This window comes from Octopus bimaculoides, chromosome 6 (genome assembly GCF_001194135.2).
Source record: "Octopus bimaculoides isolate UCB-OBI-ISO-001 chromosome 6, ASM119413v2, whole genome shotgun sequence".
Lineage (NCBI taxonomy): Eukaryota > Metazoa > Mollusca > Cephalopoda > Octopoda > Octopodidae > Octopus > Octopus bimaculoides.
This window is the reverse complement of record NC_068986.1, coordinates 31,290,804-31,304,864: the sequence shown is the minus strand read 5'-3', so window position 1 is coordinate 31,304,864 and position 14,061 is coordinate 31,290,804. Positions and strand designations below refer to the sequence as shown.

The 14,061-nt window shown below is 33.5% G+C and overlaps 1 protein-coding gene across 1 annotated transcript in view; it reads right to left on the bottom strand.

Annotated features, from left to right (window-relative positions):
* Nucleotides 1-324: 324 nt before the first annotated feature.
* Nucleotides 325-14,061, bottom strand: part of LOC106869359 (pregnancy zone protein) — a 66,384-nt gene continuing 52,647 nt past the window's right edge. The window contains exons 30-38 of the mRNA XM_014915080.2: nt 13,825-13,943; nt 13,280-13,364; nt 7,509-7,589; nt 5,920-6,022; nt 4,863-4,934; nt 3,755-3,780; nt 3,104-3,170; nt 2,182-2,322; nt 325-1,612 (exon numbers count right to left, since the gene is read on the bottom strand). Of these exons, the coding sequence (XP_014770566.1) occupies nt 1,458-1,612; nt 2,182-2,322; nt 3,104-3,170; nt 3,755-3,780; nt 4,863-4,934; nt 5,920-6,022; nt 7,509-7,589; nt 13,280-13,364; nt 13,825-13,943 (849 nt within the window). The 3' untranslated portion in view covers nt 325-1,457. The remainder of the gene's footprint in view (nt 1,613-2,181; nt 2,323-3,103; nt 3,171-3,754; nt 3,781-4,862; nt 4,935-5,919; nt 6,023-7,508; nt 7,590-13,279; nt 13,365-13,824; nt 13,944-14,061) is intronic.

Below are 14,061 nucleotides of genomic sequence, written 5' to 3'. Positions count from 1 at the left end.
GTGTACATTTCACCGTATTGTGTATATTTCTGCACACATGCATGTATGTGTGTGTGTGTGCATGTGTGCGTGCATGCGTGTGTGTGCGTGTGTGTGTGTGTGTGTTTGTGTGTGTGTGTGTGTGAGTTTACCTCCAGTTTAAAAAATCATTCTTGCCTGAACAGATTCAATATCCAATCAGCAATGGTAAATTGCCAGCATCCTAACCACCACACTCAATCTTTCATTCCACACAATGCCATATCTTAAGGAACTCACCACCATTATTGATGTAATTTAATGGGAAACAAACAAAAGCACAGAAGAAAGACAGAAATATATTCAATCAGTTTACTCAATTTTTATTCAAAGACTTCTAAAATAAGGATGCAGAATGTTTTTATACATGATATTAAAGTAAAAAAAAAAAAGAAAGAGTAAACTAAGTCCTATAGAGTGAAAAATCAAGAGATATTAGATATGTGATGGTTGCTAAGTGATGATCTACAATTAACATCAAGATATCTTATCTGACTGGTATGTATTGGTATTTTAACTAAAACTAACTAAAATACCAACTCTATTGGTATTTTAACTAAAATGAGTTAAACAATCTTTATATAGTAGTATTAACATAGTGGTAATTATATCAGTAAAACAAATTTAAAGTCAACTAAATTTCTTACAAAAGAGGTTTTTAATTGTAACTACATTGGAGAAATACATGAAAATAGAATATTTTTATATCAGTGGTAGGTATAACTGAATATATAATATCTTATATCAAGAGTATACAATTCTTTCTACTATAAGTACAAGGTCCAAAATTTGATGGGAGGGTGCAAGTTGAATACATTGATACATCGATCCCTATGTTGACTGGTACTTATTTTATCAACCCTGAAAAGGATGAAAGGCAAAGTCAACCTCAGGAGCATTTGAATTCAGAATGTAAAGTCAGGATAACCTACTGCTAAACATTTTTTTCTGGAATGGTAAGATCCTCCAGTAGACTTAAATTCAGCTAAAAGTATATTGCATCAGCTATATAGATTGGTGAGAGTAGTAATATAAGAGTAAAAGAGAATACTCTGAGACAATTCCCTTATCTATATATGTTTAACCCTTTAGTGTTTAAACCGGCTATATCCGGCCCAAATATTCTACTCATTTTATGCTCAAACTGGCCAGAACCAGTATCTCACACCTACTTTGCCATGTCATTCTAAAAATAAACAATTACATCTTTCAACTCTACAAGATGATACCAGATTAATTTTTTAAAATGTAAATGAATAAGGATTACTTTTGACATATTGATCTGAACACTAAAGGGTTAAATGTAAAGGATGAAAAGCATATGATAGAAAGAGAAATAAAAAAAATTGAAAATTCATTGACTTTCAAGTACAGGAAACTGAGTTAATATTAGTGAAGAGGATGAAAGCATTAAATGCCCAGTAGTAGTGCAGAACAGACTATGCACCGATTTTACATGGAGATGTCTTCAACTCCTTACGAATATTTTTGATCATAGAAGTTGGAAATATTGAAGAAAATTCATTCAGCTGAATCTTCTTGGCAGCATCATCATAGAGATTTTTCCTGGTTACAATTGCTAGTATGGTGGATACTGGAAAAGATTAAAAATATATAATGATATATAACATTATTTTGAATACCATAATCTGGAAAATTGTTTAAAATTTTCATCATGTATAAACGTACAGGCATGGCTGTGTGGTAAGAAGCTTGCTTCTCTATCACATGGTTCTGGGTTCAGTCCCACTGTGTGGCAACTTGGGTAAGTGTCTTCTACTATAGCCTTGGGCCAACCAAAGCCTTATGAGTGGATTTGGTAGACAGAAACTGAAAGAAGCCCATCGTATATATGTATATGTATATATATATATGTGTATTTGTGTGTCTGTGTTTGTCCACCCCAACACCGCTTGACAACCGATGCTGGTGTGTTTATGTCCCAGTCACTTAGCAGTTCAGCAAAAGAAACCGATAGAATAAGTACTAGGCTTACAAAGAATAAGTCCTGGGGCCGATTTGCTCGACTAAAGGCGGTGCTCCAGTATGGCCACAGTCAAATGACTGAAACAAGTAAAAGAGTAAACCTTTCAGTGTCCTAGTAAGGCCACCATCTATTAACTGAAATAAGTAAAAGATAAAAAATGAAAGATAGAAACTTACCTTCATGTTTCAAATTGTCACATTTACAATTGCTATCGATATCAAGCTTAACTGTTGAGTTTATTATTTCTCTTGGCTTGGCTTTTTCATTTGAATAAATCTTCAATTTTGAAGGGGCATTCATCAAACCAGCTTTATAAGCTGTAAAAGATATTTAGTTATTCAATGATCCTTCATAACCTAATAAAGCGAAATCTGTTTTTATATAATACACAGAACACATATCAAGTATAGTGATAAGCTTCTAACAAACCTGGGCTTAAAAATGGTCATGTTTATTTCGTTGTGTTTACCTTTCTAATGTAATTATATGATAGAATAGCTATTTCAGCCGTCAAAAAGCAGACAAAATGTGTTAGACTTGCTCAGAAGAAGTGGTGAGCTAGCAAGAAGATTGTGAGCTAAAAGATTCATTAACATATTGGACAAAATACTTAGTGGCATTTCTCCCAGCTCTTTATGCTCTGAGTTCAATTTCTGGCAATGTTGACTTTGTGTCATCCTTGGGAACGGGTGGGAGATGGTCGAGCAATAAATTAAAGTACCAGTCATATACTGGGTTCAATGTAATTGACTTGCTCCCCACAAAATTGCAAGGTAAATATGTAATTTATTCAATTTCCTACAAGAGCCATTTCATTTTCAATGCAAATATCTTTGAGTTAAAACATGAATACCACAACTTCTTGGTAGCACTTTCAAACAAATGAGAATCCATATTGTTAGTCAATATAAAGCAATATCAGTGCTTTACATGAACACAAAATCAGAGATATCAATAAGATGCTGTGACATTAACACCTTTCCCTTGAACATTAGTGGTAGGAGTCAGTGAGGGAATCTCTATATGGTTGCATAACTTGCTAGAAACAGCAGCCAATTTGTACAATAATAAAAGGGCATAAGAATCTTTGATACTCACTGGCAACAGATTTACAGAAAATATCCATGAAGTTTTCAGGAACTGTATCATAACACACTGGACATCTCTGAAAGAAAAGGAAGACAAATAATTTATGAGAACTACTTCTTTTTTTTTTTAATGAGGAACTTTATACATAAATTTCAGAATTGGCAAACTTTTAGATTAGTTCAAATATTTTGGAGACATATTTGACCTATAAAAAGGCCATTTTTTCCAATGGGTTGTCTGATAAATTTGTTTATTCGTTTATTTATTTTCTATTTATTTTAATCCTTTCCAACAATGTTATTTGAATCAGCACAAAAAAATATTTTTATTGTGGTGTTTTATGGCTTTTTTGTAGCTCTCTTCTTCCTCAACAACTTTTATTTATCGTTTTTAAAATTTGAATAAATGTTAACACTTTTTACACATATGACACTTTTTACACATATGACAACGGAGTACCAAATAGATTTTTTAAAAACTGAAAAAAATTTAACTGACAACTCAAAACATTGCCTTGTTTCATACAGTTGTCAGGAACAGGTAACAGAAGATCAAGTAATTAACTCTTCACTGCACTAGGTTAAGGGGTGGGGGTTGACGTTACATTGAAATTCTTATTTTTAATCAAATTTCTTTTAAAAATTGGGTAATATTTTTTACCTTCTGTATTTCTTCAGTTGAATTTTCTGTTTATGAAAATGCAAAAAAAGAGAAAAAAAGAGAAAAATTAATTAATCATAAATATGATTCTTGTTACTGACATCATTATTATCATCAATATGAGCATCATGATTAATACTTTTACACCTTCAGATACTTGATTAAGCTTCCATATTCAGACCTTTAGCCATAACTCTTCAATAGATTATGGCATGAAAGGAAGCTCTTGTCCTAAACACAATCAGTTTACTCAATTTTTATTCAAAGATTTCTAAAATAATGATATAGAATATTTCTATAAATAATATAATATCAAAGTAAAAAAAAAAGAAGAAAAAAAACTAAATACTATAGATTGAAAAATCAAGAAATATTTGATATGTGATGGTTGTTTTTTGCCAGTATGAAGCCTGCTTCTCCCCCAAACTTCTGCTTAGGTAAGCCAGTTCAGCCTCCTTCCATCTTTTTCCCTCTCTCAAGATGGAATAATCCACTAATATATGGAAGACTTATCTTTGTTGGCTTAGAAACACATCAAAGGCACATCTATTTTGGAAATAGCTGTAAGAGACTATTTCACGCCTTCTAATTATATACGCTCAATTCTAACAACTCTGTTGTAACCGCTCTGCAATTATGCTTAAATATATAAACTCCATGCTCTTAATTGATACCAATTGTTTGCCTATCCATTCTTTCTTTCTTCTGTACATATCATCATCATCATTTATCATCCATTGTCCATGATGGTATGAGTTTGACGGTTTGACCAAAGCTAGCAAGCTGAAGAGCTGCAGCAGTTCCAATCAAATTTGGCTTGGTTTCTACAGCTGGATGCCCTTCCTAATGCCTTACATATATGCACAAACACACACACACACACACACACACACATATTTGACATGAAATCTCAGGAGGGAAGGAAAAAAGAGAAAGAGGGGAAACATTCAAACATGCACTCTTACATAGTCCTATAGAAACATTGACAGAAAAAGGAAGGTGACTAAAATAAAGAGAAGGTACAAAGACCTCTTGCACAAGAAAATTCTTATAAAATTGACAAAAGGTATTTCAAGAGAATATTCTTTCAATATCCTCATAAACTTACTTTCATGACCACTGGTTGGTTTATCCTTATCACATCTTGTTGTCAGGTTAAATACATAAGCAGTACGAATTTCTACAAGAAATAAAAAACAAAATTTTAATTAATTTTCTAATTAATTTTACAAATAAATAAAATATTAGATACGTGCACATACATACTCACAAATACAACTACATATCCGGTATAACATGGATGTATGAATGTATATGTGTATACATATAGTTTACTTCCAAGTTGGTACAGTTTGAATCTCTCCAAAATTTTCCAATTGACACTGTGTATTCCGAAGCCTTTTAATTTCTAAATGTAGTTATCCAATTTTATTGTTTTTCATCAGTGTGTTTAAAAGGGATCTATAACCACCAAATCTTTATTTAAATTTTCCTATTAGGTGCAGGAGTGACTGTGTGGTAAGTAGCTTGCTTACCAACCACATGGTTCTGGGTTCAGTCCCACTGAGTGGCATCTTGGGCAAGTGTCTTCTACTATAGCCTCGGGCCGACCAAAGCCTTGTGAGTGGATTTGGTAGACAGAAACTGAAAGAAGTCCGTCACATATATGTATATATGTGTGTGTGTTTGTCCCCCTAGCATTGCTTGACAACCGATGCTGGTGTGTTTATGTCCCCGTCACTTAGTGGTTCGGCAAAAGAGCCCGATAGAATAAGTACTAGGCTTACAAAGAATAAGTCCCAGGGTTGATTTGCTCAACTAAAGGTGGTACTCCAGCATGGCCACAGTCAAATGACTGAAACAAGTAAAAGAGTAAAAGAGAGCATTATGTTTTCATGCAACTATAGCTGATTTTAAGGTTATGTCTGTTAAACATATTTCTATATCTATGGCAAAGAAGGAACTTTTTGTTTGTAAGAGTTAGGAAGTCTCTTGCCATAATAGATTTTACATTGAATGTCATATAATGCATGCACACACACACATGCATAACTCTGTGTGGAAAGAGACAAACAAGCTTTCAAAATCAAGGAACATTTCAAATTTGATGACAAAATATGATAGATGTTCAAGAAACAAGTTTCAATGAATAAGCCATGACTTACGTTTTTCATAATAATAATACAGTACAGAGGTCGCTGGCTTTGTCTCTTCAAGAACTATATTTTGGACAATTTGGAAAGAAAATGTCTCTTCTCTAGCTGGTAGCTACAAATAAATAAAAATTCTCTCAAAACAAAAGATACAACAATCAATCAATGAAGTGATTGCCAACTCATACATTTTTCATTTAAGAATTTCTTCTATTTACAATTGTTTTATTTTTACTGTTTTTGTTTTTAATCTACCCTTCTCTGAGTTAAATTACATAATAATACTTACTTCATGTTGCAGAAATAGTTGTGTAGTTAAGAAGTTTGCTTCTTAGCCATATGGTTCTAGCTTTCATTGAACAACACAGAACCCTGGACAAGAGTCTTCTATTGTAGCAATGGATTGATTAAAGCCATATATTAAAGCCACATAGATTAAAGCCACATGACCTGAACAAACCAATAGAGACATGAATATTCTAGTAGCCTTCTTTTCAATTTTTCAAAAGTTCTCTTCAGTCTGACTCTGTACATTGGAGGATGTAGATGTATCCCTCTGGCTATGAAACTTTAAGTAATGTGGAGCTGAGTCAGCTTGTTATTAGATACTTACAACTTCAACTAATTGTACAAAGGGCTACTTTCTTTCATTAATACACCTAATCAAATGCATGTGTGTGTGTATATATATATGTGAATCATCATTTTAACAGTTTTGTCTATAATACTATTGAACATTTTATGGTATTATATTATTCCTTTTTTTTTATTCTTATTGGTGCAGCATGCTTGAGAAGGATTCTGAGAATATAATGGACAGCACTAGAGGAAAAAATAAAGAGAGAAAGATCTAAAACTACATGGCACAGAACATTCATAAGTAACAAGAAAGAGGTCAAGATCATATGGTTGGTTGCGTAGAAACTTAAAGCCAAGAGAAATCAGTAGCATTAACTTCCTTCACAATGTGTCTGAGGGAATCAAATGAACTGATTCTGAAACTAAGAGCATGGGTACTGTGATGAAAGAACCCCACATCTTGACTGAACAACAAAGGCTCCATTGAAGCTTTTCATATTCATGTAGTGTTTTAAAAACTAGTCATCTTAGCAAAGATCACTCTTCTCCAAGTTATAATTTCTGGGGAAAACTTAGCACCAAAAGCTAATAAGCATTCATGAAATTTATTCTTCTGACTTTGCCAACTTTAGTGAGATGACCAGCTTACATTTAGAGGATTTGAGCTTCTTGAGAGTTATGTGTCCCAGATATGAACTAAATCTAATGCTGTGATGACTCAATACATGTTGCCATCTGTCAAACACAAACATTTGCATTATATCCTTATCAACTCAACTACCTACATACAACAGCATGATTAACATAGCTCTAAATTTTGTCATTTATTTACTGTGAGTCAACCAACTCTGTACCTGCTTTGAACATATACATTTAATTCTTTGCATGCAGTTAAATTTGATCTGTATGCTGATACTATACATGAGTTTGCTTAAAAGAAACATTACACAAATGTTACACCCAACTTAGGGTTTCCCTTAGCCAGAAAAAATTGTTGAATGAAGCCAATTTAAAAAGTATACCTGTTCAAAGTAGATGTTCACTTGAGTATCAGCATCCTGTACTTCAGCTCGTTTTACTAAGCCATTGGTAGATGATTCCAGCTAGAAAGACAAAGAAAAAAGAACAAAGATATATTTACAAACTATAATGTTTTGCAAAAGCTAAATTTCTAAATCATAAAGAGTGTATATTATGTTTGTAAGTATATGTATTTGAGTGTGTACATACATGCATATATATATATATATATATATATATATATATATATATATATATATATATAAATATGAGTCATTTAAAAGTCCATAAGTCAGGAAAAAGGTATGCTCATATATCTGTCAATAGAGTGGGTATATTATCCAAAGTGTATTATATATATCCATCACAGCTGAACTTAACAATCCGTCTTGCACTAGGGATATGATGGAGTGTTAGGTGACAATCCAATTATATAACCCTACACTCATCAGAGGTAGCCATATTTCATTCCATAACAGCATAGAATTAAAGAAAATAGCTATGTTCTGTATAAACAAATAGTAAAACAAAATGTTCAAACTATGAAATAGGTTTTATGTCATGAGTAAGAAGAGAGGTCATGTTTTAGACAAAACCCTTAGTTGGAGAGAAATAAGTTTGTTTATTAGTGATACTGGTTTGAGAGTGGCGAGAATGATAAAAATAAATATAATAGTGAAAAATATGACAGAAGAAAAGAGAGGCAACAAGTGTTAGTCGCAGCAATGGTAGTGGTTGTGGGAATGTCTATAGTGGGGAGAAATGGTCCAAGTGATGAGGAAATCAGGTTTCATCAGTAGATTTGAAAATTGGTGACAGGAGGTAATAAGACAAAAAAAATATACATTCATATACATATTAACATATAGTGTGTGTGTGTGTGTGTCTGTATTGCTTGGAAGTGGTGGCTTGATAAACCAACTTGCACATTTTGCATGTTAATTTGCTTTTTTTTTAAATTTTTTATTTAGAATGGAAGGTAGAGTCTCAGAGAATTGGGGGAAAGAGAGGAATGAAAGGATACTCAAACTGAAGACCTCGTCAAAATGCTTGCAACATAGCGGACTCTACAAGAGGTACCCAAGGTCCTAGATGATGGTGTTAAGTGAGGAATGAATTAAGTTCACAACCTAAGTTGGCCATGGCAGAATTTGAACTCATAATCTAATGTACCAAGACAAATATTGCAAGCTATTTGCTTACCATCCTTGATTGGTATTTTTTCTTTTACCACGGAGTGGCTGTGTGGTAAGTAGCTTGCTTACCAACCACATGGTTCCGATGGTTCCAGGTTCAGTCCCACTGCGTGGCACCTTGGGCAAGTGTCTTCTGCTGTAGCCTCGGGCTGACCAAAGCCTTGTGAGTGGATTTGGTAGATGGAAACTGAAAGAAGCCTGTCGTATATATGTATATATATATGTGTATGTGTGTGTGTGTTTGTGTGTCTGTGTTTGTCCCCGCAACATTGCTTGACAACCGATGGTGGTGTGTTTACGTCCCCGTAACTTAGCAGTTTGGCAAAAGAGACCGCTAGAATAAGTACTAGGCTTACAAAGAATAAGTCCTGGGGGTCGATTTGCTCGACTAAAGGCGGTGCTCCAGCATGGCCACAGTCAAATGACTGAAACAAATAAAAGAGTAAAAGAGTAAACCAGAAATGATGAAAGCAAAATTTACCTTGGTGAGATTTGAACTCAGAATGTAAAGAGCTGTAACAAATGCTGCAAAATAATTTTGTCTTACATTCTAACATTTTTACCAACTCACTGGAATAAATTTTACAAAATGTGAGAAATTATGTTTTGATGCTGTTTTACCAAGATTAGTCATTGTGTGTAAAATCACTTCAATGATAAAAGAATTTAGAGGAAAAAAAAACTGGCATTACAGTGCAAGAATGTATGTAAATGTGTATAGTTGAGATACTTTAACTTCTTTCAAGATATATAGAATCATCCCTGATAGCAATCATATAAGGTGTTGCCCAAATTCTTGGTTTCATCAAAAATAACTTGTTTATATTCAATCAACAAAGTGCAACTTTTCTATATGTAAAACAATTTTTTTTTCTTTTCTCCATATGAGATTTTAATAATACAATATTTAAAAACTTAATAATAATAATGACAATAATATGTACAATCCGGACCATCAGGGCAAATAAACCAGATGTTGTTGTGAAAGACAAAAGCAATAAAGTCTGTTTATTGATTGACATGAGCATACCTTGTGACCATAATATCTCGGCAAAAGAATTTGATAAGCTCAGAAAATGTAAAGATTTGCTAATTGAAATCAAAAAGATGTGGCATCTCAAGATGGTTGCAATACCAGTGATTGTAGGAGCACTTGGAATGATCAAAAAAGGAAATGAAAATTATTTAAGAATGATCCCTGGCTTACCATCCATGCAGGAAGTGCAAAAGACTGTTTTAACTGGTACATCACATGTATTGAGAAGAGCATTGTCACTGTAAATTTTCTTTCCTTTTCCCACCCCCTTTATTTTATTTGTTTACTTTTCTATTTTTTAATTTTTTTTTCTCTCTGTCTTCCCCTTTTTCTCTATCACATGACTCTGTAAATGAACAATCTGGTGTGTTTGTTTTAATGGCCTACCAATGTATACAGTATGTTTCTCTGCCCTAGGTGTCAAGAAGACACTCAGCAAGAAATGGACACAGAATTGAAAGAAGGTGCTAATGAAAATAATAATAATAATAATAATAATAATGATGATGATGATGATGATGATGATGATAATGGTTTAAATTTTTTCACAAGGGCAGCAATTTTGGGGGAGGGGATGAGTCGATTACATCGACCCAGTGTTTAACTGGTACTTATTTTATTGACCCCCGAAAGGATGAAAGACAAAGTTGACCTCAGCAGAATTTGAACTCGGAACATTGCGACAGATGAAATATCACTAAGTATTTCACCCAGCGCACTAACAATTCTGCCAGCTGCAACCTTAAAAATAATAATAATAATAATAATAATAATAATAATATGCCTTCTAATTGATGTTTCAATACCAGCAGATGACAACGTTTCTCTAAAAGAAATGGAAAAACTTTCAAAATACAAAGACCTGGAAATAGAGATAACTCGAATGTGGAATCTAAAAACAGAAACAATTCCTATCATAGTAGGTGCCTTAGGTATAATAAAAAAATATTCAGACAAATACATAACAAAAACACCAGGACTTACAAATATATATAACATACAGAAAATTGCACTACTGGGTAGCGCACACATTCTACGCAAAACACTTTCAATACAGTAAACATAAGAGCACCACAGCAAACCACAGCACATACCCAAGGCGCACAGAGCTGCGCTCGGTAGTGAAGTGAAAGCACGCTATAAAAATAAAACTACTGAATAATAATAATAATAATAATAATAATGGTTTCAGATTTTGGCACACGATCACAATAATAACAAATAGCAGGACCTATGGAAATACCATGGTGTAAGTTAGTAGATTTGAAAACATTATGTTGATATATTAAACACAAGCAAAGAATTTCAAAAAATGCTTTTGAAATCCTGCCATTTAATCAACACTGTACTTTTAGATATAAACAAAATAAACTTAGAAGGTATGGCATATTTACCTCCTTTTAATGCTTGACACATATAATGTGTTTTATAGTTAATGGGAATAAAAGATGAATTAAAAAAATAAAACTTCTGAAGTATTTCAGATTGCAAGACAGTGTGTGAGAGAAAATTGTGATGTCACTGGAGAGAAATGTGTCTGCATGGATGATGGTGCACTTGCTTTTAATGAGTCTGCAAAGAAAGAGGCTTGGAAATGCCATTATGAAAGACTGCTGAATGTGGAGAATGAGTGGGAGGAGGAGAGTCCAGTATGCTTCGCTGGATCTGCAGTGTCAGTGTGTATGTTCAAACAGAGTGTAAGCATCTTGAGAGAAAAGTTAGGCATAAGAGGAATCAGACGTGGTTTGCAAGAGAGATGACTGTGCTGGTATGGTCATGTGATGTGTATGGACGAGGTAAAGAAGTGCTGATCTCTAACTGTGGAGGGAACCTGTAGTAGAGGTAGATCCAAGAAGACATTTTTGAGGTATTCATAAATACCCAAAATGGGGCATAATGGGAAAATACTCAGAAAATAACATAACTCTGAAAGGGAAGAAACTCTAACCTTTCAATTTGAGACATTATGATCAATGTCTTCTACATTTTGAAAACAAACATCACAACCTGGGAAAATGTGTTAGTGATGTTAATTTGCCAATGAAAAGATACAAGTTGTTTTTACAGTAAATGTTTCTATTTTTGCTTTTGTTAAACACAATATTTTAACTGTTTAGAAATATTTTTAAGTGAATGTAATTTCAAAAATATAAGGGTAAATATTTCATAAAGGAACAGTTCAGGCCTTAATGTGAAATAATTTTTTCCACAGGTTTTTTGAGTGCATTCAACATATCTGACCTCCAAACCTGCCGCAAGCCACATTTTTCTGGAAAAGAAAGGGGCGGAGGGGTGGTAGGGACCTAAGCCATGTAAGAGTGTTTGGCATTAGGAAGGGCGTCCCATCATAGAAACCATGCCAAGTCAGACTGGAACCTGGTGCAGCTCTCCTGCTTGCCAGCTCTGGTCAAACTGTCCAACCCATGCCAGCATGGAAAATGGACTTTAAATGATGATGATGATGATGACGATACCTATATGTATACATATACATGCACACATGTATGTATTGTCATCCCCACCTTCATTCTTAATCTGTTTTTCCATGCTGACATGAGTTGGACAAGAATTTTTGGGCCAATGTTTTTATGGTTGGATGCTCTTCCAAGGAATTAACTTCTCCCCACAAATGTTTCACTTAATTTGTTTCAAATTTGTTTCACTTAATTTTGTCAGTACAAACAAGTGTTATATATATATATATATTTTACATTTGACCAAAAGATAATCATCTTTATCATCATCATCATCATCATCATCATCATCATCATCATCATCATCATCATCATCATCACTTTAGTGTCTATTTTCCAAACTGGCATGGGTTAGCTGGTTTGACAGAAGCTGACCAGCTGGAGAGTTACACTTGGCTCCAATTGTCTGTTTTGCCATTGTTTCTATGGCTTGATGCTCTTCCTAACACCAACCACTCTACAGAGTGTACTGGGTGCTTTTTATATGAAGCTAACACCAGTGCTTTATATGTGAAATCAGCATGGGTGCCCTATATATGGCACCAGCACAGATGCTTTATACATTGCAGTGGCACAAGGGCTCTTGATATGGCACCAGCACAGATGCTTTATACATTGCAGTGGCACAAGGGCTCTTGATATGGCACCAGCACAGGTGTTTTTTACATGGCACTGACACAATGTAGAAAGTTATTACAGCTTCATCATTCAGATAAGATTTATTTTTATTTCCATTTTTGAAAACAAATATCATTAGGCATTCTACAAATTAGAATACTTAGAGAAATCAGTAATTGTTATAAGATTAGGTGTGGTAAAAAAACCTATGAATAATAGAAAAATGTTAGCAGGGTCACACATGGCAAAAATATCAATTATAGATGGAGAAATTGTTGCTAATTTGTAGGTTTAAATTGCTTTTACATATGTTTTTTGGGCAGTAGTGATTTATGATTTACTAATGATCTATCTCAGTTATTCGATAACTTCAATAGGTTTTTTCTTAAGACATGAATGGAAAGATTTAATTCCAAAATTTAATGATTTATTATTCAGATATAACTTACTTCTTTCAAAGATGGTCGATATACCACCCAGCCTGTTGGGAGTTTGATCTCAGAAACCGCCATATTGGTGCTGTTAGACAAATCACTGCAAAAAAAAAAAATTGAAAAACAAACATTTTATTTATTTAACTGGTACTTTATTTCATTGACTAAAGCAGGGTGAAAGGCAAAATTAACCTCAACAGGAAATAGGCTTGTAAATAACAAGAGCAAGTTGCTTCACAATAAAATGTCTGTGTGATATAACTATCTAAAAGATTTAACTGTAGAAGTGGATGCACATTTGTCCTTGTTTATCACAGGTGATTCAATGATAAATGAATAATAGAACACATTGGAAAAAACAGGTTTCATTCTGAGACAGCAAATTGTCCTGAACATTGTAAATATTCAGTAATTTCAGAGGAGAGATTGGGTCAGTTACATTAACCTCAGTGTTCAACTGGTACTCATTTTATTAACCCTGATGATAATAATAATAATAATTATTATTATAACAATGAACACATTCTAATATAAAAAATATCTTTTATAAGCAGACTCACCCAACACTAATACGTAGTATAGCTCGGTCACATTTTCCTTCAGTGTAGACAGGGAACACTTTTAGTCTTAATGGTGATGTATTGGCAATAATTTCAAACACATTGTACTTGACATTCATCTAAAAATTAAAGGAATTGACAAACAAAATGCGTTATATGATAATAATGGTAATGAAAATGAAACACTGTAATGATGGTGATGATGATGATGATGATGATGATGATGATGATGATGAT